Consider the following 21961-nt stretch of genomic DNA (forward strand, 5'->3'; position numbering starts at 1 on the left):
ACTGCCCGGCCAAAAAAGAAAGAAAAAAAGAGCCTATTTAAATAGGCAAATGCTTAGGAGTCTATGATTGCAGTGATTGTTATGTTTCTAGCATGTTATAACATCACAACATTTATTTCCATCAAGAGGTGCATCGATTTTTGGTCAAGCTCTTGTATTGACAATGCAAGAGTCCAGCACTCTGTAAAGTCTCCTCAAGCACATCCCAAAGACTTTCAATGAATTTAAGTTCTGGACTAATTCATGTGTGAAAATGATTCTTCATGCTCCTCCCAGCCATTCTTTCACAGTTTGAGCCTGATGAATCTTGACATTGTCATGCTGGAATATGGTCATGATGTGTCTTCCTACATGGTTGTTTAAGAAATGAAAAGCTACACACTCCATCAGTTAGGGTTAGAAGAATGTTGCCAAACACATAACATACTAGAAACATAATAATCACTGCAATAATGATCCAATCATAGACTCTTAAGCATTTGTCTATTTAAATCCAAACATTGACTTATTTTTGGTCGGCCAGTGTATTTTAAGCACCATTTTTTAAATTTTTCACCATTTATAATCACATTTTAGCTTTTGTGCAGTTCCATTAAACAGTCTGGTGGTGTGATAAATGAGTTTATTGCCAACTTATCACTAACCCAAAACCTAACCTAACAGTCTACTACAGTCTACTAGAGAGTTAGTTTCTTATAGGTAGTAGAATGTCTAAAGTGGACCATTGAAATAAAGTGAAACCCAATGTTTAACATAGCTTTGGATAAAGTAAGCAATAGCAGGCCACACTACACCATAGAATAGATCATCCCTACATACAATGCTAGCTCAAACAACCATAGCATAGCCTACTTCTGACTGGAGTTTGACTGCCACCGTGTGTTCATACTATGAACTCTATTTAGGGTATATTTTGACTTGTAGAATCTATTACGTTTTCACATACTTAGCAAAAGAATAGGCTATACTTTTGTGTAAAGTATAATTTACCACCTGGTTATTGCTCTGTTGCGGGTAAGCAGACATGATTTTGCGGGACTCGTGGGAGAGCGATAACTTATTATTAAATTATGTAAATATATTGATATTAGATGAAAGCCTTTTTGTTGTATGATCACATACTTTAACTCGCCAAAAAGCTTAATAAAATGTTAATTGTTTGTGACCGTTGTTCAGGGCACTCAACTTGTCCAGGTTCGAGTAGCCTACACTAACTTACTGACACCTACAATTTTAAATACTAGGCTATTTCCATTATAAAACTGAGTGCTTAACTGAAACGCTTCTTAACTCCGTATTTACCAATTAATTGCATTTTTATTTATTTTGGTCATGTGGTGAAACATGACAGGTTTTATATGACAAGGTCGCGTCATGACATCACGTCAGTGTCGCGAGCACGTTGTGCACGCGCAGGTTTGTGTGTTGTTAAACAGGAAACGGTGAGAGGCGTTAGCATTTAGCCTGTTGGCTACCACCCATACACACAGAAACTAAAACACAGCAAAGCATTTATCTGAAGAAGGGAATAAAGAGTATCGTCTGCCCGGTTTATTGGTTTTATCGGTGGGACCGACATGTCAGAGACGTACGGTAATGACAGTTCAATTGTGTTGTTGTTGTTGTTGTTAGTGCTTAGAGCTAACGAGTGCTGGCCCGTGCATATATGTGTGTGTGTGTGTGTGTGTGTGTGTGTGTGTGTGTGTGTGTGTTATCAACATCATCATAAGGGAAACGGTTTCTGACTCCAAACCTTTCATTTTTACGCCAATATTCACTGGTACGTAGTATTATCATAGTATAACCTTAGACTCGCAAATGTAGTTCTGGCGTGGTCAGGCTGTGTGTAAATATAATATAATATATGTGTTTATTAGTAAATCTACACACTATCAGATGGGCCTGTCAGATCAGCAGCACGCTTGAGGTTGTTGCACTGGTGATAGTGATGTCTAAAATAGTGTGTGTGTAAAAACTGACAAACTGATTGGATAATTGTTGATAATCCCAACAAAACAACATACACACATTGCAGTATTTACTTAGAAGTTCTGTAAGCATTTTTTTTGGGGAAAACCACACAATAAATAACATCCTTACTACCTGACAGATATTCTAGAGAAGAAACACCTGTGTTTGACTGTCTTGGTCCCTGTAAACACCAGTAAGGGTGTGGCACGTCTGATTTTGATGAATTATATATCTACATATTTGGTTGATCCTGGAACAACATTCCTGTCTGAAAATTTAAACAACCATATCCCAACCCCTAAACCTAACCCTACTCATAAGTTATCCCTAAAATCATAGGGAAATGATAGGCGAATAACACTGATGTAGAAGCACCTAACCCTTGTTGTAAGCCTAAACTTGACATAAACTCTAAGCTTGTCCCTCACTTTATAGATTTTATATGTTATATACAGATATCTTAAGGAGGTCAGATAGGTTTTTGAAGCGTGTGTGGTTGAGTTGCTGACTTTGCCTGGTGGAAGTGAGCAAAATGGCTGAAATCTCTTACAGCAGCTTTAATAGAAACTTGACATAGCCTATGTGGTTTAAGGATAGTTTCAATCTGTGCTGTGCTGACTTCCTTTATCAACATCATGCATCATTGCTCTGCATGAACTGTTTAGTCCTGTTTAATTTTTACACACTGATAGAACGTCGCGTATTCGAACAAGCACCACTTGTCCTTGCTGTGGTTAGTGTTGATCCATTCAAAAGGGGAATGTTTACTACAGTAGATGTATTTGTCTTTAAATCCTAGAGTGTCACTCCACTAATGCTGATTATTTGATTTTATACAAATGTTTTGCTTATATACCTCGGTCATGAAAATGGGTCATCATTTATTTACTCAGCCTTTTCAGTTTTTCCAAACCTGTATGATTTTCGTGCTTCTGTGAAAAGAAGATATTTAGAAAAATGTTTTGGTGTTTTTTGTCCATACAGTATAAGTCGATGTAACCAAAATTATTTGGTGCCAACATTCTTCAAAATATCATCTTTTAGGCTATGTCCTACAGACGAATGTAAGTCATAGAGGTTTGGAATGACATGAGGGTGAGTAAATTATGACAGACTTTTTAATTTTTTGAGTGAACTATCCCTTTAATGATTTATCAGTGCATGTTCTTCCAAAAAACAACAACATGTTTTTATCTTCATAATCAATAGGTAATATCTTTTTCCATTTCTAAAAACCTAAAAGCACCACGCCTGTCACACCATCTGTCACACTTTTTACGAACCAGTCGATGGATAAAATCAAGTGTCGCCCCTTTTATTTTTTCCACCATTGAATACTTTCACTTAGAAATGCATAACTTGAGTAAAATGTTTTGCGAAAGCAGTTTCCCATTGACTTTTCAGTGTCCTAAGGTCTGTTTTGAATAGTGTACTTTCTATTATCTACAGTAATATGCACATTTAAGCAAATATTCTGTACAGATGAAATGATAGCAGTATGACATAGTACTTGCCAAAATGTACAGTGTACAATGGAGCATACTGCAACGAATACTTTATCCCAGAATGCAGTGTGTTCCACTTGATTTTCCATTTCCAGTGTAATGAATACACCAGAAGACTTTTTTAATATCTCTTTCTCAACGTGAAGATAGGACATTATTGTGTAGTATACCATGCGGTATACAATAAGAGGTACATTTATACTTTATTGCGAATGTAGCCATAAAGCATGTGTGGCTCCTTTTAAATCACTGGTTGAATCAGAGATGTCTTTTATCTGATAATCGACTGATGTTTTTGTGCTGTAGATCATAAAATATTCATGTAGTTTAATGTGGATAGTAGTTTCATGTTGCAGAAATCTCTCCTTTCTCTCCTCCCTGTGAAACTGAGTCTGCTTCATTGTACTTGGCCTACAAATCACCTTTCCATGCCAATAAAGGAGGAGCATCTTGCCCTGGCACTGTAATTGCTCTTCTGTGGCATATTGATATCCTTAGCCAATCTCCAGGGCCACACTTAATGACAATCCATTGCTCGCTCAGGAGACAGACAATATGCAGAGATCTCTACTAGAATACTAGTGACTTCACTGTAGCATTTGGCATCAGACCTAGTATGACTCAGCTGTCCCACTGTAACAGATCAAGGCCCAAAACCACTGAAATGATCTCTTATATTTCATAGAATATTGACGTTTTTGCCCTATCTTTTTTTTTTTTTTAGATAGGATCTCTGACACGGTGTGTGTTACGCAACAACAACAAAAAACATGCAAAAAAAAGTAGTGTGCTACTCCCTGTATTTAAGAAAAAATTACTTTTTTATTTTACTGATCTTTTTTTTACTAATGTTAATTTATTTTTGCCCAACCATCAAAACCACAAGGCGTCCTTAAAGCTTCTCTTTTGTTTCTCATTACAAGTATGGAAAGATGGTTGTGTTCCCAAATGCGCATTCAACCGACGGATGAGCTGCTTGTGTTTTAAGAACGCCATACCGTGAATATATTACTTAAATTACAGCCATATCATGATTTTGGTTTTATTAAGATTAATTATGGAGCCCTACATACATTGTTGAGTATGATGTTTCATTATTTCAACAAACTCTCTTACAGGAAGTGAAATGAGTCATTTGTTAACCAGATTATCTTCTTTGAGGTTGTTTGCCTTGTTGCTGTACCTTTGGCCTGGATTTCATACTAGTGCAGTTCTGCGTCTAAACTGGCTATTGATATTTGTATTGGTAAATTTGGACCTGCTAATCAGTCCTCTTTAATATTTGACATCGCTTTTGAAAACCCTTTCACTTCCCTTAAAGTTCATTAAGGGGAACTGATACATCTTGCACATGACGCCCAAGTAATTTCATCTTAAACATTCAAAAGTGTCAAAAATCTGATGTTCTTTTTAGCTTTTTAAGGTGCTACTGCTAGTATCTGTACAGACCGGCTGTGAGCATTTCGCCAATTGCTTTTCCATGAAGACAAGCTCAAGGTCATGTTGTCAGAGTACACACACTCGCACCAGAAATAGCACCCATTAGCTGTCTGTCTGAGTCCGGAGTCCGGGCCACTTCATTTAATATGATTTATTATGCGTAGTGATTGCAGAAGTCTTTTATCCATTCAAGGTCCTTTGCATGTTTTACCCTTTTCCAGTATGAGCGAATATTCATTATAGATCTGTTCCAAAACCGTGCTGTCCTAGTATCTAAACAGAATTTTAAGGCACTGGCTAGTGGCTACGTGTACATGCAACCAAATAATCAGTTAGTAATCGAATTGACGGCTCAATCAAACTGAAAAGCCTTCGTGTAAACACCTCAATCGATCCGAACGAAATTTCAATCGGATTGAAAGGGGTGGTTTATTCCTTTTCTAATCTGATCAAGAGAACATGTAAACACTTGATCGGGTTGAAAACCCAAACTGAAAGGACTGCGCATGTGCAGTGACGTGTAATGACGTATGACGCGCTGAACGAGCTGTTCTTCCTGTTTAATAAAGTGTTATATAAATGAGTGTCTCGTCATCCTAAAATTCTCCTTTTTCAATGCGTCTGTGAAGTGGAGCAGGACAACGTCCCACCAGTCCTTGTTTCGGATTCCCATCCACAGACGTCTGGTTCTGGCCATTTGTACTGCATGATAAATATGAGCAGAACGGCACAACGGTTCATGTGCTCATTGTCTCCAAATTATGAGCAGAAATGGATAAATATTAAGTCTGCTGTTCAAAGCGAATAAAGAACCAATGTAGGAGAATAGTTATTATGCGCAAACAGCAGGAAACTCTGTATATTCGTCCAGTGTGCGCATGTCAAAATATATATTCTGATTTGAAGCTTGTGTTTTGATCAGGAGATTCAATGCTTTCAGAAGATATAATAAGTGATTACAATGAAAACATGGATTGCCAAAACATTTTGGCAATGGCAGGGAAAGAGTTAAAAGTACTTTTTAAAAAGGGGCTATTTTGCGTGCTGTGTATTTTTAATGTATTTGTTTTGCATGCAGAGTTTTGTTGACTGTAGACATCTTATATAGAAATCAATTTTCTATTGTGATGCTGCCTTTGTCGACAGTTGATGTTTGTCTAAAACGCTCTGACATGCTTGTGAGAATATCATCTTTGAGAATATTCATGCCGCTCAGTTATGATTCATAGACATTTCCATACATCCGATCCCCACCCCCTGAAACCCTCCTCTGTTCCAGCTGTGTGCATGTCATACCCACACATGCAAATAGTTCTTTCTGTGTCCTCTTCCAACACAAAGAGCTTTTAGGACTGTCCTTGTCTCACACTGATCAGCTGCTGAACCCTGCGGCCGGGGTCGTGACCCGCTCTGACCTCGCTGAACTTCTGCACCACACACACCCTCGCCGCACATTCTCCATTCATTTTAACCATTCAAAAAATCGATTGAGATTTGGGGACCTCTCTGATTGGTGGATCTCACATTGGGTCCCGATGGGTCGTAACAAACAATTCTACCATTATTTAGCACTGCAACATAACCTGACACAAAAGCTTGTGCTTTCTGTTTTTTTGCACGATGATAAATTGTAAGTAATTAACTCTGAAATCATCAGCGAGAGAGCGACTCGTGACAACACTCATGGAAAGAATGTGTTTTTTTTGTTGTTGTGGTAATTGCAGTCCATGTGTTTCTCTTCGAAACAAATCGGTGACTTATGCCTATTGCTATCATGTCATTGTGTCTTCAGTGAGGATTTGCATGCATTTCTTTGCAATTTAGTTGACACTATTGACATTGTATTGAATAGCCTATAAAAGCCTATTATGTAATGTTGGATGAGAATTGATATTAGATGTAAAGTGATCGTGTAGGAGAAGTGGTCAACCAGTATGTTGTTCAATGGCCGATGTCAATATCTAGAGAGCGTTGTCCAGGCGGCTTGGTGACTCAGTGGGTAGCTCAATGTCTTCTGGTCCCCAGTTCGAGACTAGCCTGGCTCCGGCCTCCTACGTACTGTCTTCCGCTCAATTTTCATTTTCCTTCAGTACTCCGTCTGGGTTTGCGGTATAATCTTGGGGTTTCTCCGGCCAATTTTTTGGCGGTCCAAACTAGTGCTGCACGATTAATCATATCGCAATCGCGATGTCAAGCCTACGCGATTATGCCGCAAAATGCTGCGATTTTATATTAAACAAATTAGCTGTGTTAACGCAATTAACGCAGCATGTGTTAATTTTTGGCATCCTTTGGCTAGTGTTACATGATCTCGCTCTTATTCATGCAAATTCGTTTAAACCATTCATGCGCGATAAGACAAAAATGAACGCGCTGCCTGTGAATGTCCTGACTGTGACACACAGAAAGACTCGCGCTAATATTGTGCGTGCCCGCGCACAAAACAGCATGCCAGAATACAGTTCTCTTTCGAGCTTGAACGAACAATAACACACACAATTATGCCAAAATGTCTTTTTGTCGAGTATCTTCATAACATAAGAGCAGTCTTATGATGAACATGAAGAGTTGTGACTCGTGAGAGAATGAGGTGCGTGTGAGATCCGCGTCTTTGACAGCAGCAGCTGGTCTTAAAGGGACAGTACACAGTAGCCACTATTTATATCTGTCGCTAAAGTTAATCAAAGAACAAAGGGAACAGAGAAAAACACTCACTGGTCTTGACTAAATAACTTTTTTCTTTAGGCAGATTATCACTAATCTGTGTGTGCATTTATTTTCCTCGAGAACCAAGCAAGTTGACTCGTGAAACCATTTGTTTATTATATCGCATATCGCAATCGCAATATTGACCTCAATTATCGCAATATGACATTTTCCCCAAATTGTGCAGCCCGACTCCAAACAGCGAACAAAGGGAGTGGCTGAGAACGATGATGTTGATGTCGTGCGATAGTTTGAGTTGTAGGGTTACGTCACGACCAAACATTAGCGATTGGTTATGGCAGATCCAGAGTGGCTCTGGGCAGATCCAATAGTTTTAAACTTCAACAGTTCCCGCCTTCAAGGAAGTTAACGCTTGTCAATGGAGAGTGGTCAGACTTAAATGTACAAGAGTCTGGTAGGACCAGGCTAGTTCGAGACTTTTCTGTGTGGAGTTTGAATGTCCCTGTGGCAGTGTGGGTTTCCTCCGGGGTCTCTGGTTTCCCCCACACAGTCCAAAGACATACAGGTTTGGTGGATTGCCAAATTGCCATAGGTGTGTGAGTGTAAGTGCCAAATGCGAGTGTGAGGCATAAAACCTGTGGCAAATCCAGTGTTTGTGTGTGTGGATAATTCCAATGAAGCAGCCCCTGCAAATGAGCGGGACTAACGCTAGGAAATGTATTGTTGTTAATGTCCAATATAATTGCGTTTTTTTTTTTTTTTTTATAGTCAATGCCAATCCAATTTCAAAGCAAAAATGACTCATTGGCCAATATTTGGCTTTTTTAATATGCCTGTTTGACATGAGAGCACATATTGTCATATTGAGAGTGAATTTGTTTAAAATTCTAATGTTTTAGGCTAAATCTTGCTTTCTAAGGTTAAGACGACTTTTTATCGGATGCAGATAATCTCAAGATGGCCAAATATTGGTCCAAAAATACACTACCGATGAACATTACATTTCAAGATGGGTTAACTTTAATTGTTTGAAGAATACACGCCTCAATTGGACGGACATAAGAATTAAGGATATCAGGATGGCCCAGCGCTCTGACAACATCCAAAACAGCCTTTTAAACATGTTCTCAGTGCAACACATCAGTGATATTGATTCTCTTTCTTTTTCTCTCCCTCTTGGTTTCAGATTTTCTGTTTAAGTTCCTGGTGATTGGCAGCGCTGGGACTGGGAAATCATGCCTCCTTCACCAGTTCATAGAGAACAAGTGTAAGCCCATATTAATGTCTCCCTCTCACAAAGACTTGAATTAAAACATGACCTTTAATTCGTAAAGCATTCAGCAGAGAGAAAGGGGGCCTTGAATGTTAATTCTTTGGAAACCAGAGTAGCTTGACATGCATTTGAAACGTGGGCATGTTAAGCAATGAATGAAAATAATGTCAGTAAGCTTAAAATATCCAGTGCCAATCTTAATTTACAGAGTAAATGAAAAAAAGAGGCTGGAAATGGTGTCTTTGACATTGAATGAATTATGAATGACACTGCCTTTAAGTGGTTTTCCAAGACAGAAACAGAATGTGTTATAATATGAAAATGAAATATGCATTGACTTTTGGAAGTCTACAGGGATTGTCATCAATCAAATCAAATTTGACTTGATATTTTAAAGTAAATCTAATTTTGCAATGAAAACACTCGACGTTTCAGAGCTCAAATCTTTTCATTATTTATCAGTTTTTGTCGATTTTGGATGTTTATTTGTGCATGTTTATTCTCTCTTAATTTATTCGAATGCAACTTTACCCAATCACAAAGTGCATGGAAAAAAATAAACAGAGCAACAATGAAGAGGGATCCAGCAACACTTGTGGCGATGGGAACTTTTGGATCCCTCTTCATTGTTGCTCAATTTATTAAATCCACAAATTAAATTAGAATAATAAGACAGAATCAGATGAAATCAGTATCAACAAAATCCATCTTAGTGCTGCATCTGCAGTGGCATTTAGTTATAGATAGTTTAGCTCAGAAGTGGCATGAATGCATTTACACTGCAGTTGCATAATGTTATGAGATTGTTTTAAATATAAATTTGTGTGATAACTATATGATATGATCTTGCAGCCAATTGCAGTATGAAGCGTAACAATTCCGGGGTTTAGATGCATTTTGGGAGTTGTAGTTTTTATTTTGATTGTATAATTTCATCATTTCATGAGCTTCGATGGAGTCATCGATGCACGCAAGTAGGGATGCACCGCTATGAAAATTTTGGCCGATATCGATAACCGATAATTCTTTATATTTGCAAGCCGATAACCGATATATTGGCTGATAAATCTAAATCCAAATTTTTTGATAATTTGAGAGCCTGATTACAAAAACAAAAGTCTCACCATTAAATGTCCCCATGTCCCAAGCACACAATTATACTGTTATCATTATAATTTTGTGTAGCCTATATGACAGACTTGTGCATCACATTGCACTTAACTGTATTTTCCCGTTTGAAGTGATTCCAATCATATTTCAAGCAATTCAAAACCATCATGGTGTCTCAGCTGAAGGAAATAATACATTATTTATCGGCTTTAATATATTGGCCAAATAATGATAACGATAACATTAAAAATGAACACATACCGCAGTAATTTCAGTCATAAATGCCACTGAAATGGTCGCACTGTAGAGCCCTGTCATTCTAAACAACAAAAAAATACACCAGTGAGAATTTATTTTTATGACATAATTTTAGTCTAATTATATGAGTACAGCTCATTTCAGCATGGATTGGTTTGTTAACACAATGTAAAACAGGATTCTTTTCAAAGAGGCTGTTAATGAAGGATGGGGGCGCTTAAACTATATTTGACCTGACAGCAGAGCAAACCTACTGTGAGTAAGAGCAGGAAAGTGCTGTATCTTATTGCACATGCAAGGAGGGCATTGACTTTAAAGTCTTAAAGGGGTCATATAATGGTACATGCACTTTTACAAGTTGATTGCACTGAAATGTCTGTTGGCAGTGCCTCTACACAACCATCCTATCATGATAAAAATCCATCCAGTGGTTTTGTTTTAATCTCCTTATATGTTTGACCCTCTCTGAAATCAAGCCGTTCGATATTATGACGTCACAATATCCAACGCCCCTCCCGCAATTGTTGAGTGACAGCCGTGTTTCAACACAAGACCCGCCCTGAGCGAGCTGTGACAGCCTTCGTCATAGTAGTCCGCCTTTGTTGATATGCTGGAGTAGAATGGCGTCTAAGCGATTGTGGTGTTTCTTGGGTGTAATAACGAACACAGCAGTCATTCTGATGTTCCTAAATCCGATCCGATGAAGACGCAGTGGCTGAGTTTGTTTTTCGAAGGGAATTCCCCACGAATCATGATCAACGTCAATGCTTTCATGTTTGCGCGAATCATTTCACCAGGCTGCTTTATAAACGAGGGTCAGTACGTTATAAAGCTGGTTTTACTAAGAAGCTGCTCCTGAAAAAAGGATCTGTACCAACTATTCGTGTTCCTGACGCACCTCCAGAAGAAGTGAGTGAGTGTAACATTTTATTAATCTTTATATTAATCTTTGCAAATCGCTTGCTGCACGCTTCACGATGAATGCGGCTATTTTTACACTCAGGGTACATTACGGCATGTTTTCTATGTACGACGATCTCAATATAATTCATAATCCCATGTTTATAATAAAAAACGCGTTATGGATATGGTGTTATTGTTTTTGAAACGGTGTGAGCACAGAACAGAGGGCGTGGTTAGCAAGCTCATTATCATTTAAAGAACCAGGCACTGAAACGGCGTGATGAAAACAGAGCTGTTTTTGACCAGGTAAAATGAGTGTTTTCTTACAATACTAATGAGAATTTTTAATTAAAGTATATTACAAACTTTTAATTTAGACCCTAAAGAATCATATTAGCTTGTACAAAAATGGCATTATATGACCCCTTTAAAGGCACGGCAGAAAACAGTGCACTTCTCTCAGAGAAGATGGTCATGAAAATTTTAATTCTGGCACAAAAAAAGGCATCAAAGTCAAACTGTATGAAACGACCCTTTTTAAGCGGTCCGTCAGATCTGCTTCTTACTGAGCATCTTCTGTCACAGTCAAACAGGACTCTAACCACACCATTGGCGTTGAGTTTGGCTCCAGGGTTGTCAACGTTGGCGGAAAAACGGTCAAACTGCAGATCTGGGACACGGCTGGGCAGGAGCGCTTCAGGTACTTGCCTGTGATTGGTTTGTTAGGATATCCATACTGCTGTATGCTGACTCTGATTGGTGGAAGTCATTCACTGCTTGTGTCTTACAGGTCAGTGACCCGCAGTTACTACCGTGGTGCAGCAGGGGCTCTTCTCGTATATGACATCACAAGGTAAGGCCGTCGAAGCGGGGTCACTCGACCGCAAAGACACATTTTGTAATGGAATGAAATGAATATTTTTAGCTGTAGGAAATGAACTATGATGATTTCTGCGATGCAGAATCAAGGAATCCAGTCATATAAATGGAATTTACTGTATAAGACGGAATATCATAGAATTTTGGGAGAATAAATCACAAGTAGGGCTGTACACTTATTCAAATCACAATATGGAATATGTCTGTGAATATTAAGCCTGCATGTTCTGCGTGTCTCAGTGTGAATGAATGGTGTGGTTTCCTCTTATTTCACATACTCAAGCACACGTGATGCTTGTGATGTTTTCTTGACTTGATTTGAGAATTTGATTTGTTTCTTTGAGAATTTGATTTGTTTCTTTTGAGAAAAACTATTGTCATATCATCTACACACAGAAACTCAAAATTCTGACAGAAATATATTACTATTGTACAGTAGAATGTACTTATCAAAGTATTAATACTGGTACTAATAAAATGATTAACTTCATTTTCAATGTTTTAAATTGAACAATAAACCTCTGTTGCGCAGCACTTTGATTGCTGAAAAAATAAAAGGTTGTTACATTTTAATTTGATTATATAATATTTAAGATGAAATAAATTAATGCGTTATGCCTTCATTTGATTACCACAATTTAAAACAAATTTGTATTAAATCATCAATCCAGAAAAACATGAAATTTGAGGGAGGAATTTTTATTTATTTAGGGCCCTAATTTTATTTTTGTTAAACTTTTAAAACACTGCTGGTGTTTTTTGTCATGAACCATCTGATATATTCCGATTGTCAAATGAAAAAGTGAATTTTTTTTTTTTTTTTTTTTTTTTTTTTTTTACACCTTTAATAATGATCATGTTTAGTTGATTAATAATGAGCGATGGCCTGCGCCATATTAGTTTGCGGATCTGTCAGATTTACAGCACGTAAATTCATCCACTTCTCCCGAAACACTTGAAAGTAAATGGCCGTTCAACTGGGAGAAGAATAGAATTAAAATAAAAAAATGTAAAAATTAAATAAAATTTTTATAAAATGTATAGTTACCTATATATATATATACCTATATATATACCTATATATATATATATATATATATATATATATATATATCATAGTATCTGATATGAATGAAACGCATCATCAAATTTAATTTAAAGGATTATTATTGCCACTTCCAAAGACATCAGTGTGTTTTTAACAAACTCTTTTTTTGCTGGTACATAGGTGTATTTAAATGTCTGAAACATAAAATAAACAGAAACATAAAAACGGCCACACAAAAAAAATTATACAGAAAAATTTAAATGCGGGGGAGAAAATAAAAGAATTTGGTAAAAACTAAAAACAGAGGCAGATGGAGAGATTGACTATGGCGTTGAATTGGATCATCTCCAGGTTGCTATGCAGCTGTCATGGTAATAGAGACAAAGACAATGGAGTAATAATAAACACTGACAGCACTGTAATAAAATGTCATCTTCTGGCGAGTCAATTTGATGGAGTGTGTGCGCAGTGAGAGAGAGATGAACACAGTGATGGATTGTGTGTTTGATGAGGGTCATCCTTCGGCACTGAACTGCCATCACTGCAGCTGCAGACCGGAGACACTTAAACTGCTTTACACTCAAACACATTTAACACGCTCTCTTTCGCCCGTCGCTGTGGCCACAGGTTAATGGTTGCCCTGGAGACCAGTGACTCAAACAACTAGATTCCCTGAAAGCGTGACGAACGCACAGTAAAGAAATCTGGAGGGCATTATGAGTCATGTATTGTCTCATCGTTTCTCCAAGCACTCAAAAAGTCACAGGCATTGACTTCTGAGAAGCGGGAGTTGAAGTACAGTGAAGTACGTTAAATCAATGTTCGCTGTTATTCACTCACAAAGGCAGTTTCTGTGGGACTGATTATAAATGGTGGAAAGCAGGGCAAATATTGAATTAGTAACAGACCTGGCCATTCTCTCAAAGCCAACATATTTCCTGGTATCTGCTCAAATTATCTGTGCTGCAGGATATAAATATTTGTGTTCATAATTGTTATTAAAATGTACCTCTGAAACCATTCCTTTTCATTGGACGTCAACTAAGCTGCACATGCTATTGGTTAATGTTCATCAATAGCTATTCAAGGTTACTGTTGTAGGTAATAGTTAATTTCTGAAATGTTGCCAAAGGTTATCAGTGATTTAATGCCTGGTAATGTAATAAAGATTATGGCAAAAATAGCAAAAAACGATAAATTTGAAAGCAAAGCACCACCATTTGGATACAATTAGCGCAGCCCCACAACAATCCACTGCAAACTTAAGTGTGTTCACGCCAAGCCGTAATTACGAGATTCCAACTTGTAAATTTATTTGTATTTATCAAATCTGCCAACGCATCGTAATTTTGTCAAAGATTTAATAGACGCAGGCGAATCGTTATCGTTTAGGAATAAGATTTTGTGGGTGTTTGAATTGAGATCGCAATCTTTTAATGATTAATCGTGCAGCTCTACTTTCAAGACTATAGATTTGTGATATTTTTATTGTTTGGTTATAACCAAAATAACATTATCTTTGTTGCACATCAGCAGTGCTGAATAACTCGAATGAAGTAACAAATTAGGAACTAATAATAAATCATCCTACACTACTGCAAGTAAATCAAACATTACACAGATATATACAGTACACATTAAACGGTATGCACTATATAGACAATCTCAACTGCTGAATTGTTGTCAAAAAATGTATTAAAAGTTATATAAAAATATATATATATAGTATGTACTATTTACGTGCATACATACAGTATACTCACTTAAAGCTATACATATAGTTGTAAGGGGTTTACAGTTTAGGACCCAAGGACCAGATGTTTGAAAGAAGACCCGGAGTCAGAATTATAAAAAATTGAAGAAAAGTTTTACTGAGGATAGTTTGCAGTTTCATCAGCAGAAGTTCAGCTTCAAGACTCACACAGGAGTTCGTAGGCCGCCCCGCTTACAGTTACAAAGATCACAGCAGTTATACCATTTCCAAGGTCTAAGCTACGTCATTGCTTACAGGCTGAATGATTCTGATTGGCTAAGAAATTGATAAACATAGTAATTTTCCACACATATACAGATAGACAGAAGCGTATCTCCATAGATTATGCCGCTGACACTCGGACCCTGAAGTTAGGCACGCCGTGACCTTCCAGGTCGGGGATTTGGGTTGCTGGGTGCCAGCATGTCCCGAACAACAACTCCGTCAATCTCCAACAATGCCAGTGGTTCCTTAACCTGTAACCAAGAAGACTAACACACACACCCGGCACACATCTTTTCCAAGGTTGGTTTTGGCCAGGCTCTAACTATAAACAGGAGTCTCGTCTCAAAACATCAAGATAACAAGTTCTTTCTCTCAGGATAGGACACTTTAGTCAAAATGGAAAATATAGGCTTTAACTGAGAAATGGTCCCTTAAACTATAGACTTCAATGACCCCTATGTGTTTTGACATGTTGAAGACCTTTCTCAAACACAAAACCAGTCCCTATTTACTTTCTGGAAGCCGGGATAAGTAGGCAAGCACTGTTACTGCATTCAGATATCAAATACTGACATTAAAAAGAATACATGAAAAGAACATTTCAGTAATCACACTGGTAACTTCTATAACAAAGTAAAATCTCCAGAGAAGTCATTCAACTCATGTGATATTTAGAAGGAAAAATATTGATTAATACCTTGATGATAATCACTCAGCAGTGGATTCCAATCCACCCCCTTCATAGTATATAGCAAATTTCGTCTGTTTATATTGTTGCAGAAATATAATTCATTTATTGCCCAGCGCTTTATGTAATGTTGGAAAAACAAATGGATAATTCGATAAATTAAAATTTAACAGAATTGATCAACATGTTGCCTTCTGTGGTTGTTTTAATTCACATCCTTTCTAAAAATATGAACGTTTTTGGTTTAATATATTCTTAATATATAAGACTGTCAATGAACTAATTTCATGTTGTTTTATATTTTATTTGTTCATTATTTATTTAGTTGGACTTGGTCAGAACTGTTTCAAAAATAGTTATCTGCATGATGCCTGCTGCCTTTGGGCTCAGATGTTGAATTTAAATGACATGTAAAATAAAGACATGTTATGTTACATTGTGATGTAATGGTGTTTTCTGGAAGGGACTAAAGAACCAAGTATTTTTATCAGCTGAAATGCAGAATGCAAATGTTTTTATTAAGTTAAAATAGACGTTATATAACAGTTTCAGGTTATGTTTTAGTGTTGGTAACATGTTCCACATTGTCCCACACAAACTTGGTAATCGTCCCACATTTGGTTTGTTTGATGGTGGTCACCCTAGCTATATAAGGCATGAAGATGTGAAGACTTTCTACATTAACATTGACATCATGATTTTCTGTAAAGCTGCTTTGACAGTGCGTATCATTAAAAGCGCTACATGGTTTTGACTTTCTTTATCTGTCTTCTAGTCGGGAGACCTACAATGCTCTGACTAACTGGCTGACGGACGCACGGACGCTGGCCAGCCCCAACATCGTCATCATCCTGTGCGGGAATAAGAAGGATCTGGATGCGGACCGCGAGGTCACCTTCCTCGAGGCGTCTCGTTTTGCCCAGGAGAACGGTTAGGGCTGCTCTTAATGCGTACCACTTTTGTAACTAGGGTCTGAAAGTATTCATATTTCCTTGCCTGTTTGTGCCTCACAGTGTGACAACATGCCAGCAGCCATATCACCCTGTAGCCCAAGACTGGTTTCCCACTGATGCTAAGCAGGGCTGAGCCTGGTTAGTACCTGGATGGGAGACCTCCTGAGAAAACCAGGTTGCTGCTGGAAGAGGTGTTAGTGAGGCCAGCAGGGGGTGCTCACCCTGTGGTCTGTGTGGGTCCTAATACCCCAGTGTAGTGATGGGGACACTACACTGTCAATGAGCACCGTCCTTCGGATGAGACGTAAAACCGAGGTCCTGACTCTCTGTGGTCATTAAAAATCCCAGGATGTCCTTCGAAAAAGAGTAGGGGTGTAACCCCGGCATCCTGGCCAAATTTGCCCCTTGGCCTCTGTCCATCATGGCCTCCTAATCATCCCCATATACTGATTGGCTTCATCACTGTCTCCTCTCCACCAGTAAGCTGGTGTGTGGTGGGCGTTCTGGCGCAATATGGCTGCCGTCGCATCATCCAAGTGGATGCTGCACATTGGTGGTGGTTGAGGAGATTCCCCCTTTCATGTAAAGCGCTTTGAGTACCTAGAAAAGCGCTATATAAATGTAATGAAATGTAATGAATTAAATTATTAACATCAGTTTTCACTTGCTTCTGGCACGTGTTTGTCATGTAGAGAGATTTTTTTAATAATTTGATAATTGTCCAAACACATGTGCGCCGCTGCAGAGAGTGCGCTTCTCTTCCTCTCTGTTGGTGAGCGTGTTCAAACAGCAGGATTTTTATGAGCGGCTCATTTACAAGCCCTTATGTATTGGTCACAGGAGTGCCGTAGAGATGTCTAAAGACCATAAGTTGGTTCTTGCTGATGATGCTGTTTACACTAATGAAACTGATGCTTAGCAAGCCTGATAACCGCTATCAAAATGGACCTTTACAACACTAAAGCTTTTGCCGCATGATCAGAGGGTTGATTTTGATGTTCATCTGACTGTGTCCTCCAACCCAGAGCTGATGTTTTTGGAGACGAGCGCTTTGACCGGGGAGAACGTAGAGGAAGCCTTTCTCAAATGTGCTCGCAACATCCTCAACAAGATTGAGTCAGGTAAGAGTTAACTCTGCTATTCATTTACTGACGGACGCAGCCTAAATGCTTTTGTGAAGCTTTAGTAGTCATGGTGAAAGAAATAAAGTTTAACTCTGCAAAGCCTGACATATGAAATAATAATCAGTCATAATATATATATTTTTTAAATTGCGTGTGTGTGTGCACTGCAGTTGAACCTCTCTCCTTGAAGTTCTTGATAATCCAGTAAATGGTTCTTTCAGGTGCAATATTCTTTGCAGCAATTTCCTTGCATGTGAGCCATTTTGATGCAAAGCGATGATGGCTACTCGTCTTTCTTTGGAGGGAATCATTGCTAACACAACTCAATGATTGGAAGCTCTTCTTCACTCCTTTTATAGCAATCAGTCTGCGCTTATAATCCAATCAGAATAGCAATCAATCAGAATGATTTATATTTTATAGTGCTGATGAAATGATGCTAGCTGGTCATTTTGTGACAGGGCCAAAAACAGTAAAATTTCTTTTTTTCGGCCAATTTTGCAATTATTTAAGAAGCATCCAATCACTCTGCACAATAATCAAGAAATGATGTGAATCATCAGCACAACAACTGAAGTAGTTTTATTCAGAGACCCAGACTAAACAAAAATATGCATTTATGATATTAAACACATTTATGATGATATTTATGACAAAAAAAGTTAATTCTGAATCTGATAGATTGTAATGTAAATCAATAGCTGGGTTTCAAAAAGTGAAAAGTGAAAAGTGAATAAAAAAAAAACAAAAAAAGGCAAATTAAGTGTGTTTCCATCATGTTGTTCGAGCAGATGATTGTGGTATTGGTAACCTAGTAATCAACAGTAAACAAAACACCATCAGTGGAAATCGAAGATTAGTCGCTTGAGTTTAATGTTCGCTAAGTCAGAAATTATTCGGCAAATGCGTTTCCATCTTTTATTATTGGCGTTATTGTTTTTTTGTTGTTTTTTTTGTCAAAAACCACATCAAGTGAGCGTAAACTTTTTATTAAAAAGGGATTATCCCCCCCCCATATGTTGCAATGACTGACGGTACGTTCACACGGGGCGTCAGCGTCAACGCTTCCCATTGACTTTGAATGGGTGACGTCAAGCGTTGCCGAAAAGAATTGTGGATCCGTCGGCGGCGCTTCACTGGCGTTGCTCGCGGCAGAAGTTGAGAATTTTTCAACTTCTGCCGCAAGCAACGCCAGTGAAGCGCCGCAGACGGAAGCGTCAGCCAATCAGGATCGCTCTATGCAAATACAGTAGCCAGGCGGCAGCCAATCACGGCAATGAAGCTTGTTGTTGAGTTCCTGTCTAATTTCATTGGCTGACGCTGCTATGACCATGGCGTCAGTGCCAAACTTCAGCCACGCCTTCCGTCAAGTGTTGACGCTGACGCCCCGTGTGAACGTACCGTGAGAGATGAACAGATAAAAGTTCCTCAAAGGCCTAATGTATTATATTTGATCTATTTTAACATGATTATTCTAAAAAATTCAGTATGGATAATCAACAAAGTTGCTTCAGTGCTGTAAGTGTTTATCTTGAAATATTACTAACAATATAAAAGTTATTACATGTACTTCATATAAATCAGTGAAGATTTCACAGCAAAAAGACCTGAAGGTGGGCGGCTTCAGAATTATACAGGCCTTAAAAATAGTTTTAATGAATCAGATGACAGAAGGCATGTCGTTTTTTTTGGTCTTGTTTATAATTGGGAAGCCTTTGAAATGCGAGTATCAAATATGACACAGTAGGCTTTATAGGGTTAAATGTTGTGCTTGTGCCCGTACAGGCGAGTTGGACCCGGAGCGGATGGGTTCTGGGATCCAGTACGGTGACGCGTCCCTGCGGCAGCTCAGACAGCCCCGGGGCTCTGCCGCACAGACCAAGCAGCAGTGTAACTGTTAGGGGCCTGGACACCCTGACCGATACCTGTCATCAGACCGTACACACACAACCTCCCCCCTCAGGTCAGTTCAGGGCTTCTGGGATTGTTCTGACATGCAGTAATCAAATGTACAGCAATGCACTTACAATGGAAGTCTATAGAGCAATACATTACACCAGGATAAATGTGAAAATACACACTGTTAATGAATTATTCTTTCAATATTTAAACATTGTTCATCAAGATCATACACCTTAGACAGCTGACTTACTGTTAAAAAGGACTATGATATAATAGAATATAACAAAAGTATAGATTATAATATTATGAACGTTATATATAATACACTACCGTTCAAATGTTTGGGGTCAGTAAGATTTTTTTTGAAAGTGTCTTTTTCTCACCAAGGTTGCATTTATTTAATCAAAAATACACTAAAAACCGTTATACTGTGAAATATTATTACAATTTAACATAAAAAAATACAATTTAACTTGATCTAAACTGAATTTTCAGCATCATTACTCCAGTCTTCAGTGTCACATGATCCTTCAGAAATCATTCTAATTTGCTGATCAAAAAAAAAGTTTCTTCTTATCATCAATAATCGGTGTGGATTGTGCTGTTTTTAAACGTTGATTGACTCCTCCTTTCAGCTCCGGGTGTCTCTGGGTCTGTACGCCCCCCCACTCCCAAATGTGACCCTTCCACACCCAGACACATCTGGATCATTCATCTGCAACCTTTGACCTCTGACCTCAGAAAGCTGTTCACCTAGGACAGATCTCCCCGGCTGCCTAGCGAAGGCCACGGGCAGTAGAGGTGAACCCAACTCTGTGTGTGTGTGTGTGTGTGTGTGTGTGACTCCTCCTGTGATTCTTACACACACACTTCCTTCTTGTGAAGTCAAACAGCCATCATCTAGACTTCACTAGACTGGGATAAACCAATCAACAACAGAAGTAACATCCCTAGGTCTTAAACTAGATATCGCTGAATCATTTTATACATTGTGACATATCAGACCTTTGTTGGATTGGTTCCCCTTTTTGGTTTAGTTTCCATGTTCCCAAAAATGAAAAATGACCATATGATTGGTCCATGCATGTTAGTCTGCATTTTTACCTGATAAAAAAAAAAAAAAAAAGAAAAAAGAAGAAGATTTCTATAATACTTTAGAGCCAAAAATTGGTCTTCTGTGAGAAAGTAAAGCTCATAAAACCCTTCATGCACTCAGAAATTTACCCTGTTGCATTGGCCATGCATTTAAAGAGCTTCTGAAAGCTCAAAGAAGGTGAAACATCTGTTCAGATCTTGTAATCCGCTCAACACTATCTGGCGCATATCAGATGTTTACCGCCACCCCGCTCTGGCTTGGGTTGGAGGTCATCGTCTAACTTAACCTCACCCGTCATTTGCACGGGCCGCTAATGGCTAAATCGTTTATTGAGATGTAGGACTACGACTCAATCAGGGTTTCTCCAAAAAATGCGTACAAATATCAATCATTAAAATGACAAGTTTGGAGTCTGTATGGGTGAATCTCCCAAAGAACGTGCATGTCGCATTTCACCCTGAAGCCAAAAGAAATCAATTAAAAATTGTTTCCTATGGTTACTTTAGGACAATAAAAAAAAAAATGTTGTGTGTGTGTGTCAGTTAAGCACATTTTGTTCCCAAAGTTTCCTTCCTATAATGTGAAAAAATATATTATTAAATGATAGAATAAATTATGCTGATTTTAAACCTGAAAAAATATTTTTATGGAATATGATTTTTAATGCTTAATTTTCAGATATAAATGTTACAGTGCATAAAAAAACAAAAATCTAAATTCTTGTGATTTTCTTCCGAATGAAACCGCTCCCAGGCATTTCTTTGTGAGATTCAGCCCTTTTACTGTTGCGTCAGAGTCGCGTAATAAGTGAAACAAGGTACGTTATTAGAACGGAAGAATATTTCAGCAACATATTTCATCTTACACTTGTGTACATATTTTGGGTTCGCTGTTTGCTCTGGTTACCCATGACAGGGAGATCTAGAGGTGATGACCGGCACGGTGCCCCCGTTCCCTCAGTGACATCATCATTATGCACCACAGACAGACCTGTTTTGATCTGTGTTTTAAGAACTGTCTATGTGATGTGTTTTCTTTTTCCCCTCTGCAAGTGCACTTTTTTTGACTGTTTATATACTGTACCTATAGAATTGTAAAATTTATAGTAATTTAATGATATTAAATGAGAGAATATTGTTTGAGGAGTGATCATTCCTTACTAAAGA

At 38.1% G+C, this 21961-nt stretch overlaps 1 protein-coding gene across 2 annotated transcripts; it reads left to right on the forward strand.

The window, feature by feature from the left end:
* Positions 1-1382: 1382 nt before the first annotated feature.
* Positions 1383-21377, forward strand: rab4b (RAB4B, member RAS oncogene family). 2 transcript variants are annotated; one of them, XM_084418925.1, is made up of 8 exons: positions 1383-1593; positions 8770-8850; positions 11713-11827; positions 11918-11980; positions 16496-16650; positions 17699-17794; positions 19583-19760; positions 20335-21377. In XM_084418925.1, exons 1-7 carry the CDS (start codon positions 1578-1580, stop codon positions 19696-19698), a joined length of 642 nt encoding a protein of 213 aa, XP_084275051.1. In that variant the 5' UTR covers positions 1383-1577; the 3' UTR covers positions 19699-19760; positions 20335-21377. The 2 variants fall into 2 exon arrangements, with proteins under 2 accessions (XP_084275051.1, XP_084275052.1); XM_084418926.1 differs by having other exon boundaries at positions 1405-1593; positions 19583-19755; positions 20331-20471.
* Positions 21378-21961: the final 584 nt, after the last annotated feature.

This window comes from Rutilus rutilus (genome assembly GCF_951802725.1).
Source record: "Rutilus rutilus genome assembly, chromosome: 9".
Lineage (NCBI taxonomy): Eukaryota > Metazoa > Chordata > Actinopteri > Cypriniformes > Leuciscidae > Rutilus > Rutilus rutilus.

What these genes read in the sequence shown, in the direction of transcription:
- rab4b (XM_084418925.1), top strand. An exon ending in CCAGTTCATAGAGAACAAGT is followed by an intron (nt 8,851 to 11,712) that starts GTAAGCCCATAT and finishes CTTCTGTCACAG; the next exon opens with TCAAACAGGACTCTAACCAC. An exon ending in CTCGTATATGACATCACAAG is followed by an intron (nt 11,981 to 16,495) that starts GTAAGGCCGTCG and finishes TCTGTCTTCTAG; the next exon opens with TCGGGAGACCTACAATGCTC.